This window comes from Phodopus roborovskii, unplaced genomic scaffold (assembly GCF_943737965.1).
Source record: "Phodopus roborovskii unplaced genomic scaffold, PHOROB, whole genome shotgun sequence".
In the NCBI taxonomy this organism is placed as follows: Eukaryota; Metazoa; Chordata; class Mammalia; order Rodentia; family Cricetidae; genus Phodopus; species Phodopus roborovskii.
In genome coordinates, this window is record NW_026126436.1 from 3,564,240 (window position 1) to 3,587,729 (window position 23,490).

Sequence of the window (23,490 nt, forward strand, 5' to 3'; positions counted from 1 at the left end):
ATTGTTGACAGTGATTTAATTGACAACCACTGAGATGTTTCAAATTTCTAGGTAAAATCCTGGCTTTCTCATAATAAGAATTCTTTTTTGTACTTCTACAAATGCTCTGGTGACACAAAGACAGAAAGTGCGTTGGGAAGGCAAAAGAGAAGGTCCAGAGAAAAGGCTAGAAACTTAATTAAGCCACAGCATGAGGACACAGAGGCCGCACTACTGGGCCAGCAGGGGCTTAGGAAGGCTTCTGCAGGGAGGGCAGCAGGCTGCTGGGTGGTGGGATCCAGTGCAGGACACTGGAGGACAGGGCACACCCAGCCTGTATTCCTCTCCCAGCTCTTGTAACATGCTGGGTACCACTCAACAGCCTACCCTACTGGAAAAGCCCAATCCTGCCTTTTTGTCACTTTTTCTGTTATTAACTGTTATACTGCTGCTATGCCACTTCTTGGAATAATTACATGAAAATAAAGAACATTCTTTTGCTTTGTTTTGTTTTGTTTTTAAGGTTAAAGGTAAAGCTAATTCTTTGTACCGGGTGTTCTAGGTGTGTCCCACAAGCCTATGGTTAAGTTTCTCCCTAGACCAAAGCAGATCCAGTTAGACTTAACCCCCCAACTTTAAACTGCTGAGAAGACACCCACTACTCTGAACACAGAGTCCATGAGTGTTAAATTTTGAAACCTGTGGAACTTGTAAAACTATACAAAAGACACACTTAGAAAACATTACCTTACCATGGCAGAGAATCACATACCTTCTAGCTTAAGAAATGTCATCACATATCAATGCCTGAAACACCATTAGTGTCTTCCCTATACCCTGTTGTATTCAAACAGTTAAAGAGGGAAAAGCAAACATCAAAACTTAGTGCTTCCTGAGCAGTTTCCAAGTCCTCCTTCTATGCTGGTGTATTTAAAAGCTGTTCTTCTTGAAGCTTCGATTTAAACTCCTCTCTGATACCTTCCAGCAACTCGGGCTTAAAGATGACATCTAGTGCAGTCATTGCCAGAGCTTTGGCTGTACGCAAGGTGTACAATTGAGCTTCTTGTGATCCTGAAAGGTAAAGAAAACAAATTAAAATACCTCTATATGTATTAAAATGCATTAATTAATTCCCCGGGTTACCTCTCTAAACTGCCTCTCTACTTCTGAGCACAAGACAGTATTTCCTAAAGCAATGGTGGAGAATAACAGGCTGAAAAGCAGCACCCAGTAGGCAGTGCTCACCTGCAGCTTCTGTGTACTGTTCCGTGTGATTCAAGGCATCAGTCCCAATGTAAAAATACGGGTGAATCCCAGGAACCACAAAACTAACATTTCCAAAATCAGTAGAGCCTTGAAACAAAGAAGGAAGAAAAGGATGTTTGGTTAAACATTCTGAATGATGAAGTTATAACCAGAGTCCTGTACTGGGTCATGGCTCTCAGGCCTGTTAGGACAGGGAGAGCTGTCTGCTGGTTCTCACACTCACTCCCATCTCCACCATGGCCAAGCTGTTCTCCCAAAGGGATCTCTGCACCGGTCCTTGCCCAGCCACAAAACCTGCCCCACTAGTGCCCCACTGTGAACTCCGATGATTCCTCCTGTCTGAGGCTACAGACCCTCTTCTGTCTGTGGAAGATTGGTTCCTTGAGACTTGATGCCAGTCCTTTCCTCTTCTCACACCATATCCTCAGACTCTTCCCTATTTACTGCCTCATCATGCATTCTCAGTTCACCTCCAACCCTCTTGCTTACACATCTTATTGCCCACCTGATAGTTCTTCCATGGGTGTCTTACAGTAGATCACCGCTCAACATAGCTAGAGATTCATTATCATCATGTCCTGTTACATGTCACCTGCTAACAACACCTCCCAAATGGCTCATGTGTTCTCCATCACCAATACCTGCTTCTGCCTGAGCCCATTAGGAACAGTCTCCAGCAGAATCATATCTGACACCACTCACCTTTCTAAGCTGATCTCATGCCAACAGTCCCACCAAGCCTCTACAGCTGCTCTGAACAGCCACCATGCTCTGCTCACCGCAGGATTTCTGCATGTACTCTTCATGTGTTTTTAAATTTCTATTTCTTTTTCGGGACAAGGTATCACGTGGTCATGGGTTACCTCAAACTCAGTATGTAGCTAAGGATGACCTTTAGCTTCTGATCCTCCTGCCTCTCTCTCCCAAGCACCGAATTACACCAGATGCCATTATGTTTGGTTTATACAATCCCAGGGTAGAAACCAGGACTTGATGCATGCTAGGCAAGCATTCTACCAAATGAGCTACATTCCCAGTCCTGCTATTACCTTATCATCTATCATTCCCTATGCCAGCCTTTTCCACTTCCCTGGTAAGGCCAATTTCTCTACTGGAGGGTTTTACAGTATGTACAATAATCACAATACCACTTTTCAGTTTTAGTTTACTACTTAATTGAGTTATTTGGCTAATGTCTTTTACATTTTTAGTCTGTGTGATGCAGAAGCCAGCACTCAATTCTTTAACCCTCTAGCTTTCCACCACAATCCTTGTGCCAACCATTTCCAACAGAGGGGGGCCTCTGAACTTTTACTGTCTTTTCTGAAGCTTGCTGCATCTACTTATCTGGAGTTTTCTTATAAAAATCTTTTCTTTTCTGTTTGCATCCACTCTTTGTTTTCAATTAAAGTTAACTTTCTTCTTCCTCTTCTCCTCTTCCTCCTCCCTTTTTTCCCAAGACAGGGTCTCACTATGTAGCTCTGGCTGTCCTGAAACTCACTATCTCACTATGTAGACTAGGCTGGCCTTGCATTCACAGAGATCCTCCTACCTCCGCCTGCCAAGTGCCGAATTAAAGGCATGAGCTACTATGCTCAGCTGCTTAAACTAACTTTCATAAAATATTTATTTATTTATTTGTGTTTTGGCTATCTGTTCTGTCTCACCAGAAGAGTGGGTAGAGCCATAAGAGCCCACATCTGGTTCAACCAACACAGAACAATACTTACTCTACTTCTATAGCATCTGCTGTCTTCACTTTATCTAGCTTTCTCTCCTTGCTTTGTCTATCTCCCCCTGAATGTTGGTTTCAGTGTTTAATTTCTGTCTTCTCTATATATTTGGATAACTGTATTAAAAATCTGTGCCTTCGTCATTCAACTCCCACACATCAGCAAACCCTAAACCTCCAGCCTAGACATTTTGGGGGAGGGCTCTAAACTCAAATTCAGGCTACTGAACAGTTCCACATTGAAATCCTACAAGTAGTTCAATTTTACACCCTAATAATTTACTATAGCCCATATGATTCCAGAAGTGCTCGTGTTAGTGATGACAATGACACTCATTTTTATCACCAAGTCTTCATGGTGATGAGTCAACATCTCATTATATTCAAATATTATTAGTAGTGTGCTTAAAAGAGGAAAGAACCTAAAATAACATCAACTAAGGGCCAGCAGGATAATGCAGAGATAACAGCCCTTGCTGCACAGGCCTGATGAGCTGACTTTGATCTTTGGAACCCACATGGAACATGAAAGGAAGAATACCCTACAAAGTTATCCACAGACCTTCACACACATGCTGTGGCATGCACAATCACACACATGCGTCATGCACTCACATACACACAATAATAAAACTTTAAAAATAGGGGACAGAGAGATGGCTAAGCACATAAGATTGCTTACTGCTCTTGCAGAAGACCTGGGATTTAATTCCCAGCACCCACACAGCAGCTCACAATTACCTGTTACTTTAGTTCCAGGGGATCTGATGACCTCTTCTGACCCCCGAGGGATCCTACATGCACATAGTGCACATACATGATTCACACATGCAACGCTCTAAAAAGCTAGGTGTGGTGGCATATACCTGTAATCCCAGAAACCAAAAGCCTCAAGTAGGAGGACCACAAGGCAAAGGCCAGCCTAGACAATATACAGTAAGACATGGTTTTATGTGTCAACCTGACATATACTAGAGTCACCACAGAGGAAGGAGCTTCAGCTGAAGAAATGCCTCCATGAGATCCAAATGTAAGTCATTTTCTCAATTAATGACTAGTTGGGGAGGGCCCAGCCCACTGTGGGTGGGGCCATCCCTGGGCTGGTGGTCCTGGGGTCTGTTAGAAAGCAGGCTGAACAAGCCATGTGAAACAAATCAGTAAGCAGCATCCCTCCATGGCCTCTGCATCAGCTCCCTGTTTGAGTTCCTGTCCAGACTTCCCTCATGATGAACAGTGGAAGTGTAAACTAAATAAACCCTTGTGGTTTAAAAGAAAATGCCCCCCCAAAGGGAGTGGCTATTAGGAGGTGTGGCCTTGTTGAAGGAAGTCTGTCACTGTAGAACTCTCAGCTGCTCCAGCACCATGTCTGGCTGCACAGTGCCATCATCCCCGCCATGATGATAATGGACCGAACCTCTGAAACTGTAAGCAAGTCCCCTGAATTAAATGTTTTCCTTATAAAAGTTGGTGTCTTTTCACAGCAATAAAAACCCTAAGACCAACTTTCCTCCTCAGCTTTTGGGTCGTGGTGCTTCACTGTAGCAACAGAAACCTTAACTAAGACACCTGGTCTCAATGAATAAATGAACATCAAATATAAATAACTTGTAGAATCAGAAAATGCACTAGATCACTAAATACTTAAAAGCCTGCTTACTGTGATGAACTGAAATGAAATAAACTTCTGTTTCCCATTTAGTATCTTATTTAAATATTAGAAGTAAAAGCTGGAGGCATAGCTCAGTGGAGGGCACCTGCCTAGCATACTTAAAGCTTTGGGTTTGATCCCTAGTATCACAAGAAAAAACAAAACAAAACAAAAAAATGCAGAATTAAATTTAAACACAAGAAATGTTTAGAATATGTTGCAGAATATTTGATTAACTATGTAAAGATATGTTGCAGAATATTGTTTTTAACTATCTAAAGATGTGTTGCTGTTTTACCTTGCCTGTCTAAGTTACCTGATTGGTCTAATAAAAATCTGAAATGGCCAATAGTGAGGGAGGAGGTATAGGTGAGATTTCTGGGAAAGGAGAGTAAGTAGGAAGAGAAATTTAGGCTCTGGGAAAAAAGAAAAAGAGACACCAGGGGCCAGACAGACAGACATGGGGGAAGCAGGAAAGTAGGACATACAGAATGAAGAAAAGGTTTAAAAGCCCTAGGCAAAACACAGATGAACAGAGACAGGTTAAATTAAGAGAGCTGGTGGGATAAACTAAGCTAAGGCCAAGTATTTATAATTAATAGTAAGTCTCCGTGTCTTTACTTGGAAATTGGTTGGCAGCCCAAAAGCAAACACCGACTATAAGAATACTCCTAGCAGACTGACCATGTTTAAAAACAATGATGCTATTATGACACCCTACACTCACTGAAGAGTTCATTAGTTTCTTTTCAACCTAAGTGTGAAGGAATATCATTAAAAATATCATCAGGGAGATGGAAAGGTGGCCCAGCAGTTAAGAACATTTGCTGCTTTGGTAGAGTACCCAGGTTTGGTTTTCAACACCCACATGGCAGCCCCTAACTGCCATGTTCCAGTTCCAGAGAATACAGTGCCCTCTGCTGGCCTTCAAGGGTGCCAGGTAAGCTGATGGTATGCATATACATAGGCAGGCATTTTTCAAAACTATCAGGGTTGGCAGCATGCTTGCTTAATATGCAGGAGGCCTGAGTTCAATCCCCAGCATCTAATAAACCCCAGATGTGGTAGCATGGATTTATAATCCCTGCATTTGGGAAGCAGAGGCAGAAGGGTCAAGTCAAGCTCAAGGTCAATGTCAGCTACGTATGGAGTTTGAGGCCAGCCTGGGCTACACCAAGACCCCGCCTGAAACAGACTCATCAGCAGTTCTTCCTTACCTCTTAAGACTGTTTAACCTAATTTGGCATTTTTCTTGCTCAAACATGTCACTATGGCAGCTTAGTTACCTGAAGGCCCATTCAATACTGCGTCTTCTGAGATGAATTCTATTCCCAGCTTCTTCCCATTCTCCATATATGCATTGCACAGTATCTTATTAGGAAGAACATTGTAATAATCGTGTGCTCCACTTTTAATTTCCACCTTTCAAAAAAAACGACAAAACAAAGCTCAAATTAAAAACTCAGATTCACTATATCCAAAACAGTGGAGGTTTCTAACAGGAAAAGTCTCAGGATGGGCACTTCTATACCAGCTATAAACTCTCACAAATCTCTTACCTTTAAAAACAGTGCATTATAAAGTTAGAATTCCTAATTCCCCTTTCGCTCTGTCACACAAGTACCATACCATAGACTGTCACTAAACTTTACCCTGGCCAGCAAGAATCAACTTCAGTCACCTAGAAAGGGTATAGCAAGTGCCCAGAAACTTGCATTTAAAAACCTGAACCTCCAGGTAATTCTGATGCGGGCAGTCCGAACCACTTTGGTGGACACTGCTTATACTTCAGTCTCTAAAAGGAAAAAGCTGAGCATCTAAGCAAGTCTGCACACTTAAGCCAAAACTGTCCCTGATATCACCCTCAGACAATACAGACAATTCAGTGAGGCAGGCTCATGATGGGCCTGGCTTGTAGATGCGACGTGAGTATGTGAAGATACAGAAGCAGTTTCTATGTGTCTGTGTAAGTGCACTTAACAGTTTTTGTTTTCAATAAGCAAAAGCTAATTATCAAACAGCAGAGATCAAGTTTTTACTAATTTTAGCAACTGTAAGTCAGGAATAATGGCAACCCAGTAAGTTCTTATAAATCACCCAAAATAGAAATAGTAAAAGGATACTTAAAATAAATTTAAATCCAATAATGAACCCTATTTTTGTTTACATGCATGTATGTTCATGTGCAAGACAAAAGCTCCGCTGACTGGCTAGTGAGGCACAGAAATCTGCCTCCTCAGAGTTGGGGTCACAAGTATCCTACACCATACCTGCCTTTTTAAAGTGGGGTTTGGAGATCAAACCCAGGTCTCTACCTTGCAAAGCAAGTGTTTTGCTGACTGAGCCATCTCTCCAGCCCCTAAGCACTAGCTTAGAGAAATACCTTGATATTAACTAATGAGAGTTCACGTGTCTAACTTAAAAATATTTAAATTATTTATAAGGGAATAAGTGTGTTGTTTTCCTGGGTTATGGGAGCTTTACAGTTATACACTAAATCTCTTTGCAAATGGCCTAAGAGGACAAATCCTTACTTCTACACTTATGTATGTATTTATCTATTCACAAAAAAGAAAAATCAGTTGTATTTATACATTCTCATCTTTCCAACTACACTCCCTGCCTGAGCTCTCCCTATTGTTCACATATCTGAAGTATAATTATCCTGTAAAGCTCACTAGGTCTGCAGTCTTCCATGAAACCTCTGCTTCCCATCCGACCACCTGGGAACTGAACTGAACCCAGGGTCTTGTGTTTGCCAGGCTGACCTGATACTTTCTTAACTACTCTGTTCCTCCCAACCCTGTCCATTCTTAAGACAAGAAGTACACACCATGAGTGTTACTGCTGAGACACTACTACCATGTGAACAAATCATGCACTGTTAGACCAAGGACAGAACAAAAGGCTAGGCAGTGACCTCTTCACAAATGTTATTTCATTTGTCTACATTTTACCCTTACTTTTGAGAGAGAAACAGCTCCAGAGATACTATGCTTATAATGACCTAGAAGCACATGGGTCTTGTCTCTCTCTAAATACATCTAAGATCTTGTCTCTCCAACCTGACTGCAATATTTGAACTTCATGTTGCAGCACAAAGGGCTGATAGCGAAATGTTCCTGACTTCACAGTTCCAGACCACAAAGTCTCCTTTGTTCCGAGTCTCTTAATTTCCATTCCAGCAAGCCAAACACACATTCATATCACATCTTTGGCAAAGAGATATACAAATATTGTCATAAAAATGCCCTTTATGGGAATTACACAATGTGGTGTAAAAAGACAGGGATTCTAGCGCGGGGATATGCTAAGTACTTCAGCTACTGTCTAAGTGAGGTGACCTGTACTACTTTCTATTGCGGGCACTGAAGAAAATGTATAAGAATTAAATGGCAAATGCTCATTATAGGATTCACATTAAAAGTTTAGCCAACTCAATTTATAGATTCAAGACTTCAGCAGTGAGGGCAAGGCCCTTAGACGGGTCCCCGGTACCATGACTGGCACAAACAAATTACCACGTGAAAAAAGAACCAGGGTAGGCTTTAATGCAGCAACACAAACAGCCATGGCCACATGTAACCCATCACAATGAGCTCCAAAACACTCTTACTGTGCAGCCCGTAGCCAAAGCTGCAGCTCTGAAGGAATCTTCCGCCTTTTTGGTCAAAACTTGAAGTTCTTTCATTGAGGGTGCACGGAAGTAATAGACTAATTCAGAGTAAGAGGGGATGATATTGGGCTTCACACCACCATTTTTTATTATACCTATAAAAAGAACCAAATCACTGAAGTTAAATTTAATGACTTGTTTAAAGAAAGTTTTGCAGCCAGTACAAACAGGAAAATTAATTTATACTTATTAGTTTCGCTGGTAAACCAAAGATTTTGACATGCTATACAACATTTCCACAGAGGGGTCCTATTTCTCAGCTAATAAGGGAAAACTGTCTGTATGTACTTTATTCTAAGGACTATATTTAATGTTAAGAAATTATAATTAGGGCTGAGGGTAAAAGTTCAACAACAGAGCACTTGACTAGCATGTGTTAGAGTCTGGGTTTAATTTCCAGAACTGTAGAGAAAGAAAAAAAAAAAGAGGTGAAGAGGGAAAGATTATAATATAAATTATAAAGAAATACAGAATTATATAACCACAAAACCAAACAGTAGTATCTTACACTTTCTGGAGGACACTTATCTTGGTAGGCTTTGTTACAGTTGTGCAATTTGATAAACACCTGATACAATTTTTTTTTCAATGGCATTAGGTTCTATAACTACCATCCTATTTGAAAACTCCTACAAATATTTTAAATGACATTTAGCAGTGGAGAAATACTTCTCAGCCTTTTGGCTACAATCATGTACAGAAAAAAGTCAAACAAAGACCCCTGAATACTACAAACTATCAAAACACACATTTGGGGGGTCCACACAAAATGAAGGTTTATTTGTTTCTACCTATAACAAAAACAGATACATAGTGTCTAATTCCAGTCAGTTGTACAACTCTATAATCCCAGCACTTGAGAAGGAGGCAGGAAGATCATGGGTTCAAGATAATCCTTGTCTATAGCCTAGGCTACAGGAGACCTCATCTTAAACATATGTATATGTTTATACATATGTTTAAGTGTGTGTATATATATATATTATAAATATACATACATACATATAGAGAGAATTGAATTCCCCATCACCTAATTTAAAAATCCCTTTTGATAAAATTAAGGCAAGCAGCAAGATGGGTTAGGCCTGTATGCTGGACGCACACAGGATACTGACACAAAATGACTGCCTGAATTTAAGGGCAGCCTGGACTACATAGTGAGAGCCTATCTCAAACCAACTGCTACCCATACCAAAATAATTAGGACAAGAAACTCACAAAAACACAATTACAAAACAATTTTAGCATATAGCAATATTGAGTAAAAAAGTAGAGATTAAAGTACAATTTCCCAGATCATAAAGAAACTGAAGAAAGGAGGGAGGGAAGGAGAGAAGATGGAGAAAGGGAAAGAAGTACGTAGGTTGTAAATCAGTGTGGTGGCTCATGCCTGCAATCCCAGACTAGGAAAAAGGAAATGTGTACCCCTAAGAAAAGACTATACTACTATATTTATATACACAGAATTTTAAGAGTGTACTATGTATCTGAGTAAATAAAACTAGTTTTTTGAGGGTTTTTTGTTTTTGTTTTTTTGAGAAAGGATCTCAGTTATCCTAGGTTGCACTCAAATTCACACGTGGTTGAGGATGATCATGAACTTGTGATTTGAAGTACTAGAATTACAGGTATGTGACATGTGCCAGGTTTTATGCAATGCTGGGAATCATACCCATTCTAGGCAAGCATTCCACTAAATGAACTATATCCCCAACCCCCAATTTTTATTATTGTTTTCTGTTTTTCATTTTTCCTGAGACAGTTTCTCTGTTTAGCACTGGCCATCCTGGAACTCACTCTGTAGACCAGGCTGACTTTGAACTCAGAGATCCATTTGCCTCTGCCTCCTGAGTGCTGAAATTAAAGTGCCACCAACACCAGGCTTCCAACCCCCAACAATACATATATAGTATCACATAATTTTACTGCACTAAGATATAGAAATACCATTTACTGTACAAATATTCTGCATGCATACCATGAAGTCTCCAGGTTGGTTTCATCTGTTGTCTTAATGCAGAGAGATTGTTATAGGCAAGAACTGCAGCATCTAAGGCATTGACTCCCTCCCAAGGGTAAGCAGCAGCATGAGATGCCTTTCCATAATATTTCACAGTAACACTAGAAAATAAAAGGAGAAATCATCAGAGATTACTTCTTCCATTGTCACTAAAATAAGAATTCACTTAGTTGTGTATGTGTGTGTGTGTCTGTGTGTGTGTATGTATGTGTGTGTCTGTGTGTCTGTGTCTGTGTGTCTGTGTGTGTGTGTAGGGTGGTTCTATATAAAACTAGTTTTATTTACTCAGATACATAGTACACTCTTAAAATTCTGTGTATATAAAACCACAAAGGTGTAGTTCAGTTGGTAAAATGCTTGACTATCATGTATGCAGCCCAAGACTCAATCTCTGACACTCCATAAAATCACATATAGTGGTGTAAACTGGAAATCCCAGCACTGGGAGGCAAGAGGATCAGAAGTTCAAGGTCATCCTCAGCCATATAGCAAATTTGAGGCTAACCTAAGCTAGCCTCAAAAAAGCAAAGCTGGGCTGGGAACATAGCTCAAATGACAGAGTGCTTACTTATCTAGCATATATAAAGTCTTAGGTTCATTCATTCCCCAGAAATACACAAGACATATGGAGATACACACCTGCAATCCCAGCACTGGGATAGTAGAGGCTGAAGAACTGGTAGTTCAAGCACAACATCAGCTACATAGTGAGTTTCAGGCAAAAGCCTGAGATATATATCAGACCATAAATGAGGGGGTGGGGTATGTGGAACCTAGTAGATTGACTTTAAGATCAAGCCAATGAGGCCTAAACCTAATCCTAAAACTCTTGGAAACCTGTCTACAGCTTACAGGACCCCTCAGGCCAGAAGTGCTAGCAAAGATTTGGAATCTCAAATATTTTCCTGAAATAAACAGATAAAACTATATCCACCTCCACCCCATAAAAAGTGAATTGTTTCTACTCTCCCAATATCGATTCCAAATTGACAAGAATGAAGATATAACAATTAAAATCACTACCCTTGAAACAAGGTATTGTGGGGCTCAAAGAGGTGAAATTTCTGAGCACAACGACACTGTAGGGATGGTTCTATAACCACTCCCCAGAGTCTCAAACACTACAGAAATTAGCTGACACGGCCTAGCAGTGGCTCATTGGGACTGGACCACTAAACACACCACAACTTCTCTCACTGTCATTTGTGGTTAAAAATCCACACCAGTTCAATGACACATTCTTCTAGATACAAAAGAGTAACCTCCAGTTCCATAAAATCAAACTAAAAATAGTATGGAGAAGTGCTTTCTTCCCAGGTCTAACAAAACTGTCCCTTGTAAAGACAATCCTTATGAAAGGACAAGTGTTATCCAGAAACCAAACTCAATTCAAAAGAGAACACAAGTGTTTGATGTGGCGATATTTTGTTTATGATCTAACAAATAAACCTTGCCTGAGGATCAGAGTGCAAAGCTAGCCACACCAGTTAGCCATTGAGGCCAGGCAGTGGTGGCACACACCTTTAATCCCAACACTTGGGAACAGAGGCAGATGGATCTCTGTGAGTTCAAGGCTACCTTGGCCCACATGAAATTAGCTAAAGGAGAAACAGAGTTCACACAAAGGTGATCCCAGAATTTGGGATACTATGCCTTTATTCCCAGCACTAGGGAGATAGAGACAGGAGTGATATGGCTGGGTGGAGAGAGGAGTATAAAGTAGGAGGAGATAGGAGCTCAGTGCAGTCTGAGCAGCAGTCTAGGCAGAAGGCAGTCTGAGGAGTAGTGTATTCTGAGGATGCAGTCAGTCTGAGGATGCAGTCAGTCTGAGGATGCAGTCTGGGGATGCAATCTGAGGAAAGGATCTCCCCTTTGGTCTGAGCATTGATGGAAGTAAGAGCTCTCAAGTGGCTGGCTGCTTTGCTTTTCTGATCTCCAGCATTAATTCCAATATCTGACTCTGGTTTTTTATTATTAAGACCAAAGAGAATCTGTGCTATAGTTCAATATCCCTGTTTAATATTCCTTCAATAGTTCAATTGTGACCATAATAACAAATCATGATTGCCAAAAGTCATTCAACGTAAATCAAATGTCACATCATACCATTCAGTTCACAGGGTCCTGCTGTACAGTCCACACTGACTCAAACTCAAACTCCTCTTGCCTTATCCTCCTGAGCAATGAGATGATAGGTGAGTAGCAGCATGCACAGGCCATTTCACTTTTTAGATGTCTAAATGCAGAGTTTTAGTGTCCAGCTTAGTTTCTTTTTCTTTTTTAAATCATGCCTGTGTATGATGGAGAGTGGGGTGTGCATGCAGTAGATAACTCTGTTTGCTCAATATGATATGGGCTCTGGTGAAAGAACTTGGGTCCCCATGCCTACATAACAAGTGCCTTTACCCACTAAACCATCTCACTCCGTCTCACCGCCCTAGCTCTGAGTTCTCATCAGTCTGCTGTCCACCCAGAAATTATCTTCAGTATGATTACTTACTCATGCTCGGCCACATCCAGTAGATAGGCGGCATCCTCTTGAGATGGATGAGCCATAAAAACAACATCAAGGTCTTTAAAAGCACCTGCTTCAATTAAATCAATTTTGCCACCACCATCTTCTTCTGCAGGGGTCCCCAGGACAATGACCTACGAGGAAATACATATGCTAGCACAAAGAGACTCTGAACAGGAAAACATAAAACGGGTTTTGGCACATACTCATTCAGAACATATACTTAAGCCCTTAAACTTCAACATTTATTCAGTGAATAAAAATATATGGTGCAGAATCACAAATTTTAATTTGTATTGTTACAGTAATCTGGTATAAATGTATGCTAGAAATGCTATAGGAAAATTTCCCCAATTTTGTAACTCAATTCTAGCTAAGTTATAACAAAGACAAAAAAGTAGAATTCTATATACTTAGGTTCTTCAACATTTCTAGGACTTTTCCGTTAAAGTCTCTTCACGTTAAGCCTGTTAGCATACTATGTGACAGGTAAAGGTATATAGTTAGTCATAGTTTTACTGGTAAGGAGCTTGCACGTGACCTGTGATCCTCACAATACCCCTGCGAGGTAGGGGAGCAGTCTGTACCAGATCAAGGAGGCTTGGGCCTCCCCAGTTACAGAGCAAGAGTTCAGAGCTGCAGTTAACTTAGAGGGCTGTCCAGGCCTTCAGCTTGGAACTCTCATTCCTCACTGAGAAACCACTTAAGAAGTCCTAACTCATTAACCTTTCATCCACGAGCGTTAAACAATCTCTGTACCATGGTTAGAAACCGCCAACTATTTCACAAACTTACTAATTCGATTCCACCAGTTTCAACCAGGAAGATTTAATGGTCACCAAACACCTAATCAAACAAAAGAGAACTTTACAGAATAAACATTTTACTTTGATATTTAAGCTTAACTTCTTCAAGCAATTTTTAAAGCAAAGAAAAATTATCTGCATGAAAGTAATGTACTATCAAGGTCATGTATAAAAATACAATGAAAACAAGCTGGGGTAAAAAAGAAGGGGGGGCTTTACTTGCAAAGGGAATCCATTTATATTCCATAACCACTTGAAGTTGGCATATTTCTCAAAGTCTGGCTGTGCTTGTTTTTAAATTTATCCAAACTCTTAAACTGAATTGCTGGGGGCAAAAGTGGGGGTGGGGTGAGGAGCAGGCGTGGAGACAGGGTCTCTCAATGTAATCCCTACTGTCCTAGAGCTCCACCAGGCCTGGCCATTGAACTACTCCCTTCTCTCAATCTAATGGGTTATTGTCGACGGCTGAGAACTTTTTTCTAAGTCTGTCCAGGATCTCACACCCTCCCAAACAAAACAAAAACCCAGAGGCATAAAAGAGGAGTTAGCTAAAGAGAAAGGGCCACAAGAGATGAACTGTTTTAGAGGATTACTTTCACTGGGTGTGGGGGGACCTGGCTGAGTGACAGAAGAGAGAAGAGTAACACAAAACGGACACGCACGACATTCTGCTTAAAGATCAGAGACGCTTCTTGTAGTTGTGAAATAAAGATTAGCACTTAACCATGAACACATCTACCTAGTAAATGTTTATTCGCTTCTCCGTTATTTCCACTCTTGCAGAGGTTTGGTAGTCTGGTATCTCTACAGACTGAAATTTACGATACCAATTACTCAAATCAAAATCTTTGAATCTACAGAATTTACTTCATCCAGAGATCGCACGACTTAGTCAGCAAACCGCAGCTGTCTGCCACCAAAAACAACTGATCTGGTCCTCCGGGCTGTGTCCGCAGCCCCGCCAGACCCCGCTGCGGTCCGACGTGGCTCACCTTGACCGGAGGCGGAGCAGCGACAGCCTCCAGCGCGGCGCGCAGGCCCAGCGCCGCGGCCACCCCGACCTCCGCTATGAGGTTGTGGCCGCAGGCGTGGCCCAAGGCGGGCAGAGCGTCATACTCGCACAGGAAGGCCAGCTGCAGTGCGCCGGGCCCCGCCGCGGCCTCCGGCGGCGCCCACTCGGCACGGAAGGCGGTGGCGAGCCCGAAGTGCGGCTGCACAGCCCACGACTTGGCCGGAGGCTCGCGCTCCAAGAAGCTCGTGAGCTCTCGGTGCGCGCGGTGCTCCTCGTAGGCCAGCTCCGGCGCGCTCCAGATGGCGCGGCTCAGCGCGCCCAGGCGCTCGGCCGCCTCATCAATGCGCTCGGCCGCGCGCTGCTTCAGCAGCTCCAGCAGCTCCAGCGGGGCCACCGGACCCATGGCGCGGGCGTACAAGGCACTGCTCTAGTCAGCCCTCGGCCAGGCTCGGCGGCGCTCGGCGGCCCTCGGAAACACTCGGCTGTCCCTGTCAGTCCTCGGCAGCGCTCGGGCTTCGGCTGTCCCTTGGCGATCCTAGGCTGCACGCAGTGGCGTCTGGCGCTCACCCACCATACTGCACAACCCCAACCCTAAGTGTAACCCTTCAGGCCAGGAGTTGCTTTGCAGCTCCGCCTCTCGGCCGGGCGTGGATCTGGAGCGTGGTTCCTTTATGAAAAGGAATTTCACACAAGTTTCACCTAAAATTTTGATCGACGGTAAGCCCAAGTAACACGATATACACAGCTCATGTTCACATCATAGCGGGTCTAAGTTACCTAATGAAGAAATTCAGGAAGGCACACTCTTGTTTTCTTCCAAAGTGATTCTAAGTTCGAAACATTGTTATCGATGATAAGCCTAATAATTAGTGATCTGCGGTTTTCGACTTCAAAGCTTCAGCCAATCCTTCCCACTCTTCCATCTCTTAATTTGCCACAACTGGGTGAAATAAGATACAATATATACTCTTAAAAAATAATCAATAACGTAAAGAGACAACTGAACCTTTGAAAATGGGTCCCTTGAGGTTGCTCACTCATTTAATCCTAGCAAGAGGAAGGCAGGGGCAAACAGATTTCTGAGTTGAGGCTAGCTTGGTCTACAGAGTGATTTCCAGAATAGCTGAGGCTACATAGAGTAAACTCTACCTCAAAAAGAAACTGATAGGTTTTTACTAATTTACATCCTAACAACAACAGAATCCAAGTCACATTCTAACGGGAAAAGACCAAAACTTCAGCCCTGAACATAATAAATGTGATACTAATTTCTTGGATGGCTTTGCTTTTCTCTTTTTTAAAACGGTTTTAAAACATTTAAATTTTAATGCATATGTATGAGTGTTTTATCTGAATGTGTGCATATGCACCATATGTGTGTGTGGAGCCTGAGGAGGTCAGAAGAAGGCATTAGATCTCCTAGAACTGTAGATATACATGGGTGAGGCACCACCCATGGGTGATGAGAACTGAAGCCTGGTCCTCTAACATGAACAACAAACACTAATTGGCTGAACCATCTCTCCAGAACTGTCTCCCCAGTCCCACCCTCATTTTTCTTAATAAACTTTGATACACATCTAACAGAAATGCTTCTACATCTATGAGACTCGAGACTAATTTTTCCTATAGGTTGTCTAAAAGCCAGAATAATGATAAGAGCACTTCCTCTGTACCAAATGCTCTTCCAGGTGTTTTAAATGTTAATACTTAGTTCTCATCTCAACCTATCAGGTTACTAACATGACCATTTATCTTCAATTTGCAGATGAGTATCCAAGGTTACACAGCCTACTAAATACCAAGCATAGATTTATATGGAAGACAGTATTTAGTCGCTGGACTTGATTGCTTGCATAAACAGACATCTGAATTCATAAATGCATTTATTCACATCATAATGGACAGAATCATCTTGAATAAATTTTATGGCAGCAACTCTGCCAGTAGCAGTAGAAATCCTTTTTGTTCTCTTTAGGCAATCCTAAACAGCTACAGAAGGCTTGTATATAAATTTTAAATACAAGCTGCTACTTAGGTTGCCTGCCATAAATTAACAGTGTTGTCATCTGAGGTGGTAGAAGGGCAGGTAATTCTTCGTTCTGTTCCTCCTGAGTATGTATGCACACACATACACATATGTATTCAGTTCCTACTTTTGGCACCATGTGCACTCTTGAACCTCTTTAATAAATGATGATGATTTGCTGAATGTATATCCTCTCTCCAGTCTTCATATTCTTTTCTTGTTTTGTTTTCTAGCTCCTAGCAGCAGATATGGTACATCCCTTGTAGTGGTTTGGATAAGAATTGTCCCCATGGACTCTTATATTCGAATGCTTAGTCATCAGGGAGAGGTATTACTTGAGAGGGATTAATTGTGGCCTTGTTATAGTGTGTGTGTGGTGTTTTGGAGGAACTGTGTCAGTGGGAATGCACTTTGGGGTTTCAAAAGCCCAAGCCAGGCCCATTGTCTTTCTGTTCCTACTGTCCATGGATCTGGATGTAGAACTCTCTGCTTCTTCTCTAGTACCACATCTGCCTACATGTCACCATGCTCCCTACAAAGAAGAGAATGGACCAAACCTATGAGACTGTAAGCCAGCCCCAATACATGCTTTCTTTTATAAGAGCTACCATGGTCATGGTGTCTCTTCACAGCAACAGAACACTGGCTAAGACATCCTTTCCTCTGTGGCAGTAAATAGTTCTTGGGTACTTATTCTTCTTGACAATAATGGTAGTATTACCCATTACACTACACAGATCTATCAACAGACACCTCAACTCCATGCAACTTTACAGATTCTCAGACCTTTACTTAAGATTAGAGTTGGTTACAAAGAAAGAATGTCTTTTATTGTTTGGTGTGTGTGTGTGTGTGTGTGTGCGCGCGCGCAGCACCCAGACCAGGTATTTTCTTCTATTGCTCTTCATTTTATTGCCTTGAGACAGGGTCTCATTGAACTGAAGCCCCCTGTTTTGGCTAAGCTGGCTGGCTGGCCCAGCCTCTCAGGATCCACCTATCTCTGCCTTTTACCCCTGCCCAGAGCTGGTACACACACCATTGCCAACTTCTTACATGGTCATTGGGGATTTAAACTTATGCTTGCAGAGCCATCTTATGAGCTCAAGATGATCTTCCTACAGATGGGGTTGGACATGTGGCATTCTTAAATCTGATCAACTCAGTATCTTTTTACTATTATTTTTCTTTCCATATCTACTATTCAAACAACTGTCTACCCTATCTATGATGCCACTAAGGACACTGAATTTTTGTTGCTGTCATTGTTGTTAGGAACAAAAATGTAGAAAAACTCCCTTCCTCTACCTGGTGTTGTAGTTAAAGAAACAACACAGAATTTACTACTAAGTATTGTTTATTTCCTTTTTTGGAGGGAAAGAATTTGGGGTAAAAAGAAATAGTTCTTAAGTGATATCTAGTTTTAAAGTATAAAATGTGTCTTTCCTCTCAGGCTACTCACATAACAAGCCCCCATCACAGGAGATGATAACTTTGAAACAGGAAATTCTGACAAATGGGTTCTTTACTAGAAAAAAAATAGAGAAGAAAGTTCAGTTACTGTGGAAAAACAAAGCTGAAATACCACTCAAATTATTCTACATGTTATTCTAGCTTCAGATTCAGACCTCCTTCTGACAAATGACAGGCTCCAGTATGGTTTATGTGTTTGGGTAGGATAAAAATAATCCCCAAATGAAATCCCCAACAGACTGACAAAATGTGAGCAAAATGAGATCACTGAAAGTGGGATGGAATGGGTGGAAAGATGAAGGAAATTAAGGTGAAAGTAAAGGCAACTAGAAATTCTGGTGGGAGCTATGTAGAGAAGGCTGGAAAAAGACTGTATTCGTGGAGAAAATGCAGCTATGTCCTCCCAAAACAAAATAGGAAATAAAATGTTTCCAAAAGTAGATAGTAATCTTCCTTTCTGTTCAGTTACAGTGATTCGAACCTGAACAATTCTGTCTAGAATGAAGTGGAACCATGGCATGATTTGGGGGCTGCCATTACCTGAATGCAGAGAAGGAAATGCTGTATCACTACAGAATATTGTTGATAGAATCTTCCTAACCAATCCCCAGTGCACATTACTATCCCTAGAATGGCTAGTTGAAATAAGCATAAAACATACAATTTTTAAAAAGCCACGTGGGCTGAGGTGTTGGAAGAGTTAGCTGCCGCACAGCAGAAAGCAGAGAATTAAGGGAATAGGTCAGTGGAAAGGTGAATTTTGATTGGGGGGGGGCGGTGGAGGGATGCCTTAGTGTGGAAGCCCACAAGTGACTCAGTTTCCATCTGGAGTCTATTCTGATTCATAAGACATTAGAGTTCAAGCTTGCTTGCTCTAGTCTCCTTGAGAGCCATGAGAAAGTTCTGATTAAGCCCATGGGATAGAGTATATTCTCTCTCTAATGAGCTACTGATGCCAGCTGTTGGCACACAGAGATAAGGAATGAAGCTGCTTGCTGCTAGTAGGACCCACATGATGGATAGTGAGCCTGGCTGCTCCTCAATTCAAGGACAGTGTAGGGAGCTGGTTAACTGATTATGCTGCTCTTTGTTCTGCTTTGCCTCTAGTCTGTATATAAGCAAGATCTAAATTAAACTTGGGGCTGCCCGGTGTGCTGAAAGGCATGCACCGGGCAGTCTTCCTGAATCTATCCTGTGTTCTGTCTTTGTTTCTTTATCTGCCATTTCTCAGTCCTCACACCCCTACTCAGGTAACCCAGCTGACTCTTTGCAGCAGGCTCCGACATCTTAGTCATTAATTTATTGCTGTGAAGAGACACAGTGACTAAGGCAATTCTTAGAAAGTATTTAATTAGGGGCTTGCTGACAGTTTTAGAGGTTTAGTCCATTATCATCATGACAGAAAGCATAGAGGCATGCATGGCTCTGGAGCAGTAGCTCCTAGCTACAACCTGAGCCACAGGCAGAGTGGGGGGGGGGCTGGCATGGGCTTTTGAAACCTCAAAGCCCACCCTCCAACAAGGCCATACCTCCTAATTCTCCTAATCCTATCAAACAGTTCCACTCCCCAGTGGCCAAAATATTCAAATATATGAGCCTAGGAGGGCATTCATATTCAAACCACCACATTCCTCTCCAAGATCTCCATAGGCTTGTAGCCACAGCATAATACAAAAATGCATTCAGAGCAACTTCAAAAGTCCCCATAGTCTACCACAGTCTCAACACACTGTTTATAAGTCTAAAGTTCAAAGTCTCTTCTGAGACTCATGGCAATCTCTTAACTGCAACCCCCTATAAAACCAAAATCAAAAATCAGATCACATACTTCCAACATACAACCATACAGAATACACATTACCATTCCAAAAGGAGGAACAGGAAGAAATACTGGACCAATGCAAGACTTAATTATGAAAGCTCGGCCTTAGCTTAGGCTCGTCTCACTAACTCTTGTAACTTGAATTAATCTATGTTTTAAAATCTACTTTCTGTCACATGGCTCAATTACCTCATCTGGTCATAGTGCTCATGCTTCTTCCTCTGCATCTGGCTGGTGACCCCACCTTTTTCTTCCCAGAGTTCATTCTCTGCCCTGAAGTACTGCCTATATCTCCGGACTAGCTATTGGCCATTCAGCTTTTCACTACACCAATACATTTTCACCAATACACAGCAATACATTTTCACATAGTGTACAAATACCCTATAGCACAAAACTCCTCAAACTAGCCTCAGGCAGATTTTTTTTTAAGACAAGAGCAAAATGTAGCCATATTCTTTGCAAAATATCACAAGAACTGTCTGTAGGTCTGATGGGAGATGTCATTCTGTAAATATGTTTCTCATACTGGTTAATGAATAAAGCACTGTTGGCCAATAGGAAAGCAAGATAGGTGGGACTAGGAGACAAGGAGGATTCGAGGAAGTAATAAGGAGGAGTCAGCATGGAGAGACTGGGGAGACCAGACGCCAGCCTCACTCTCCGGTAAGATGAGACCACGTGGAAATACTTAGATTAATAGAAATGGGTTAACAATTAAGACAGAGGTAGCCGATAAGAAACAAGTAACTGGCCAACAGCATTATATCAAATACAGCATCTCTGTGTGTTGTTTAGGGCTGGCGTGGTGGTGAGACAAGACCGGCGGCGGGGAAAACTACTTGTAACATAGGCCACTTACAAATATTCTTCCTCTCATGAAATTTATTGATCTGTGCTTTCACAGTTCAAATCATCCTCAGCACTATCTACCATCTTACTAGGATGGCCCCTTGAGCCTCGACTAAAGTGCCCAACAGCTTTTCCAGTCCCAAATCCCAAAGTCTCCTATATTCCTCCAAGAAACAGCATGATCAGGCCTGTCACAATAATACCACAGTCCTTGGGACCAACTTCTGTCTTAGCCACTGTTCCATTTGTAAGCCCCTCTAGGCTTGAACAGAACAGCTACCTCCCACTTCTCTAATGGCCTAATGGCTGTTCCCAGCTTCTAGACACATGTGAGTGGCTAGACCCCACCTGCCAGACTACTCTAAGGGCCTTAGTCATTTCCAGGCCCTTGAAGCAGGAGAATGGGCCAGGCGCTATCCAACAGGAAACAAGAAAGGAAGAAAGAAAGAAGCCCAATACCAGGCCACAAAATCCTTTCTTTACTGTAACACACTATTTTTGTAAAGAGACACCATGATCAAGACAAATCTTATAAAAGTGCTTAACTGGGTGCTTGCTTATAGTTTAGTACATTATTATCACGGTAGAGAGAGAACATGACATCATGCTCTCCACGGCTAGAGCAATAGCTGAGAGCTACATCCTGGTCTGCAGGCTGAAAGAGAAGTGAGGGGAAGAGAGGGAGAGAAGGGGGGCTGACATAGACTTTTGAAAGCCCATGTGACGTACCCCTAATTTCTAATCCTATCAAACAGTTCCACTAACTGGTGATCAAACATTCAATCACATCAGCCTATGGAGGCCATTCCCATTCAAACCACTACAAGGGACATGAAAGAATTGTACATGCTACTTAGGATTAGTATAGTAACCTCACCCCCAACAATTGAACACTGGATATGTTAAACTTTATCAGAATTTTGTTTACAGGACTAATTGGAGACTAAATGAAAGATAAATTGGAAACAGAAGAAATTTAAACTAATAGGCTCCTGATAAATCCAACAATTCCAGTAACTGACTCCTGGTTGAATACCTGCTTCTTAGGACAGGGACACTGCAGAGGAACTGTAACAGGTTTCTAGTGTTAGCAGTTGGATGGATGGTAAAGTTATTAAAGAAAACAATGATGATCCTTCTTTGGGTCCAGCCTGGTAAGTGTAGTCATTAACCCTAATCAAGTACACTTCTCTTTGCAATAGATGAAGACCATATAGAAAACCACAACCAAGCTGGGTGGTGGTGACGCACGCCTTTAGTCCCAACAGTCGGGAGGCAGAGGCAGGTGGATGTCTGTGAGTATGAGACCAGCCTGGTCTACAAAAGCTAGTTCCAGGACAGCCTCCAAAGTCACAGAGAAACTCTGTCTCAAAAAACAAACAAACAAACAAAACACTAGAAAACCACAACCAAATAAATTGCCAAGTTGTGAAGCCCAGTCCCAAATTATACATCTACAATACGATTCCGGGACCTAAGGCTCAGGGATCCTTGCAGAAGGAGGGGCAGAAAGATTTTAAGAGCCAGAGGATTGGGGAGGTAATGTCAGAAGCTACACACATAATGTCTCACCAATACGACTACCTAAACGTGAGTTGACAAGAACAATAGAAATGCCAAATTAGATGGTGGAAAGCCCAGGAAGCCTCAACTCTACACAAAGAACTACAGGCAACTAAGGGATGCTGAGAGTGGAAGAAACCATATTCTCTAGGGAGAAAACCAATTGGTTATCCAATGGCCAGTCCCGAAAACATGTATGTGTATGAATGTAACATATAGACAGAGCATGTTGTACTTATATATTTAGAAATATACATGTATATATGTAACAATGATTAATGAAAAAAACTAAGTCATGAATTTGAAAGAAGTCAAGGACAGGTTTATGGGAGAGTTTAGAGGAAGGAAAGGGGGACATGATATAATTAGACTATTATCTTAAAAATAGAATAATTACAAATAACATAAAATTTAAAAAGAAAACTGGGGCAATAGGGGGATGAAGGACAAGCTGGTGTGTGTGTGTGTGTGTGTGTTGGACATCAGGAGAAGTGGTGGACATGGTCATCCAAGACGAGATAAGCAAGCACATTAGAAAGCACATTTCTCTGTGTTAACTATTCAGGATGCGTGTACACAGAGGATAAGCAAAGCATCCAGAGAGTAAAGAAATCAGAAAAGAAGAATTAGGGATAAGAAATAAACCATGGAAAATACAAAAACACTTCACAGACTCATGTTCAAATTGGGTAGGGGTCTGTGTAGTAGTTAGGCTTACTGTTGCTGTAATAAAACACTATGACCAAAAGCAAGTTGGGAAAGAAACTATTTGGTTTACATCATAGCCCATTACTGAAGGAAGTCGGGACAGGAATCCACACAGGGCAGGAACCTGGAGGCAGGAGCTGATGCAGAGGTCATGGAGGGACACTGCTTATTGGCTTGCTCATCATGGCTTGCTCAGCCTGCTTTCTTATAGAACCCAGGACCACCAGCCCAAGGGTGGCACCATACACAATGGGCTGGGCCCTCCCCATCAATCACTAATTAAGAAAATGCCTTATAGCCAGATCTTACAAAGGCATTTCTCACCTGAGTTTCCCTCCTTCAGATAACTCTAGTGTGTGTCAGGTCAATGTAAAACTAGCCAGCACAATCTG

At 41.9% G+C, this 23,490-nt stretch overlaps 1 protein-coding gene across 1 annotated transcript; it reads right to left on the minus strand.

Annotated features, from left to right (window-relative positions):
• Positions 1–70: 70 nt before the first annotated feature.
• Positions 71–15,084, minus strand: Pm20d2 (peptidase M20 domain containing 2). Its single transcript, XM_051187495.1, has 7 exons — positions 14,635–15,084; positions 12,822–12,970; positions 10,280–10,422; positions 8,242–8,396; positions 5,912–6,047; positions 1,225–1,332; positions 71–1,050 (listed from the first exon to the last, which is right to left on the minus strand). The coding sequence occupies exons 1-7, from the start codon at positions 15,055–15,057 to the stop codon at positions 896–898; spliced, it is 1,269 nt and encodes a 422-aa protein (XP_051043452.1). The 5' UTR covers positions 15,058–15,084; the 3' UTR covers positions 71–895.
• Positions 15,085–23,490: the final 8,406 nt, after the last annotated feature.

What these genes read in the sequence shown, in the direction of transcription:
- Pm20d2 (XM_051187495.1), bottom strand. Translation starts at nt 15,057, where the DNA reads ATGGGTCCGGTGGCCCCGCTGGAGCTGCTGGAGCTGCTGAAGCAGCGC. An exon ending in CTGCTCCGCCTCCGGTCAAG is followed by an intron (nt 12,971 to 14,634) that starts GTGAGCCACGTC and finishes ATTTCCTCGTAG; the next exon opens with GTCATTGTCCTGGGGACCCC. An exon ending in CTGGATGTGGCCGAGCATGA is followed by an intron (nt 10,423 to 12,821) that starts GTAAGTAATCAT and finishes TTTATTTTCTAG; the next exon opens with TGTTACTGTGAAATATTATG.